Raw genomic sequence first — 2457 nt, 5'->3', positions numbered from 1 at the left:
ATTTATGTAGGACTACATAGGTGATAGATTGAAAACAATGAATACATCTCTTTCATCACATGAATTTCCATTACAATTAATCACTAGGGACAACGCACGAATAAGGACTATACGTAGGGAAAGAGCTGATAGGTAACACCTCAAAACCTAGGCCATCGCAGAAATTTCTTTTCAATATTACAAACAAATGAAACTAGCTAGATATTAATTAAGAACAAAGAATGTTCAATTAGACTAGAACCGAAACATGAGAATACTACCATAAAAGTTCTTTATCCTGATTACAGAACCAAATTAAACTTCAGCACCTATCATAGTCCAACACACCATGAAGCCAAAAAAATCAACCTCATAAACAACACATTATGAGACACCCAACCCAACATGAAAAAGAAAACCCCACGAAACAGAAGTAACAAAATCACACACTGAAACAACAAGCAAAGCATGAAAATTGAACTTTCCAATATTTCCACACTCTTCTACACATTTCTTTCAAAAGAATCATTGTTTGGACCTTCCACGTCATTGGACCCCCTAAACAATTCTTGAATACTCTCACATCTTGTTGTTCTAAATGCTTCCACGGCCACGATAATATCATCATCTTGCGAGTTTAACATGTAATCTTCTATTATCTTTTGAGTTTGACAACTAGTTTCTGTGATGTTAACATTTTCCTCATAAGAGAGTGAGCTTCCCGTGTCGGTAAATCTTCCAATATTGGTAGAGACTGGCGAAGGAGTCTGCCAATAGGGGATGCTCAATGTAGATACCGGCAATACAGGGTCATGATTTGTTGCAAGCACGAGGGCATACATGTTATACACAGTGTTGCGTTTGGTTGATAGTGAATCTGATGATGAAAAACAAGGTTGAGTTGGGATTTTGCTTAAGATTAGTTGGGGTTGATGTGAGGAGTGAGATCCAGCTTGAAACACAGATCCTCTTGCTTCAGCTTCAATTCGAGCACTCTCCCATTGGGCCATGTGGTTCATATTTATATTATCCTCGGACTGGCCATGGCCACCACCGTATGCTTCAAAAGTATTGGTTTTTATTGGTTTGTGGGTAATGGGATCTAACCCCATTCTGATGAGTCTTTTCTTAACGTTGGTGTTCCAATAGTTCTTTATCTCATTATCTGTTCTCTTTGGCAAGTGAGCTGCTATGATTGACCATCTAACAATGAAAAATGGGGAAACATATAAATAAAATGGCAACTTGATTAACCATTGGATATAACAACAGAAAAATATGAAAACCAAACGAAATTAAAGGTCACTTGTTTCCTAGAAGGGCATGAAGTTGAATAATGGTGTGGTCTTCCTCCATGGTAAAGTTTCCTCGTTTTATATCAGGCTTGAGGTAGTTAATCCACCTAAGTCTGCAACTCTTTCCACATCTTTCAAGACCTAGATATAAATGGATGTAACAAATAAAATTAGGATTTGAACTTTGATTTTTCAACGGATTAAGAACATTTACACTCATTGCTAGCTAGGTTTTAAAAGTTTTTGGAGTATCTGAATATCGCAACTGCAATTGCAACCTTATCGTGTCTGCTACTGCAATTTAAAACATTGATTCATAGATTGAGAAAAAAGTATAAAAAAGTTGTATTACCCGCTTTGGCTGGCACTGAACGCGTGCATGTACGGAACATACAAAATTAGGAATTAAAATTTGATCCATCAAATTAAACTTGAAGTCATTGATGGATCAAGAATATTAAGACTCAGATTGATAAAAAAAAAGAAGCTATACATATGTTGTAATATTACCTGCTTTGGCAGGCACTGAACGCCAGTTTCTATGGCCATGCTTTTCAACATAAGCCACAAGCTTCTTGTCTTCTTCCGATGTCCATGGTCCTTTCTTCAACCCTACCTTTTCACAGCATGGAATCCTTCCCATTTTTAGTGACAAACTGATATAAGGAAACCCGAAAAAAAACCTTGAGCTTGTTGTTTAGCAGTGCCAGTTCAAAAGTTAACCTATAAAGAGAGGATATATATATATATATATATATTTATTTATTTGTATACTCACTTTTTTTTCTCATTTTCAAACTTTATTTTTTTTCTCTTAATTAATTCATCACATTATGTTTTTTTGGGTCACTACAATATTTTTGTTTCTTTTGGAGTATCCAACAGCTTTATCAATGATTAATTTTTGTTAAAAAATTTAATTAATTATCTTAAATCTCTTTTTAAGAATACGATTTTTTCATGTACAAGACTTGATCTTGAAATTTTATTTAAGAATAATAGTTTTAATTAATTCTTGTCATACTAACATGTTAGTTTTGATCACACTGGTTATGTAAAATAAATATTTATTCTATATAATACATATAAATACTAGTCTGATTTCAAAATTATAAAATTTATGATACATATTTTTTAAATAAATTAGAAAATTTCCAATAAAAAGTTTAAATTCTTATAATTT

The 2457-nt window shown here is 33.3% G+C and overlaps 1 protein-coding gene across 1 annotated transcript; it reads right to left on the bottom strand.

Moving 5' to 3' along the window:
- Positions 1-229: 229 nt before the first annotated feature.
- On the bottom strand, positions 230-1987 carry LOC100792464 (transcription factor MYB106). Its single transcript, XM_003520039.4, has 3 exons — positions 1785-1987; positions 1286-1415; positions 230-1182 (listed from the first exon to the last, which is right to left on the bottom strand). The coding sequence occupies exons 1-3, from the start codon at positions 1915-1917 to the stop codon at positions 483-485; spliced, it is 963 nt and encodes a 320-aa protein (XP_003520087.1). The 5' UTR covers positions 1918-1987; the 3' UTR covers positions 230-482.
- Between the last annotated feature and the right edge of the window lie 470 nt (positions 1988-2457).

This window comes from Glycine max, chromosome 2 (assembly GCF_000004515.6).
Source record: "Glycine max cultivar Williams 82 chromosome 2, Glycine_max_v4.0, whole genome shotgun sequence".
NCBI lineage: Eukaryota > Viridiplantae > Streptophyta > Magnoliopsida > Fabales > Fabaceae > Glycine > Glycine max.
The sequence above is the reverse complement of the archived record's forward strand: the minus strand, read 5'-3'. Positions and strand labels throughout refer to the sequence as shown.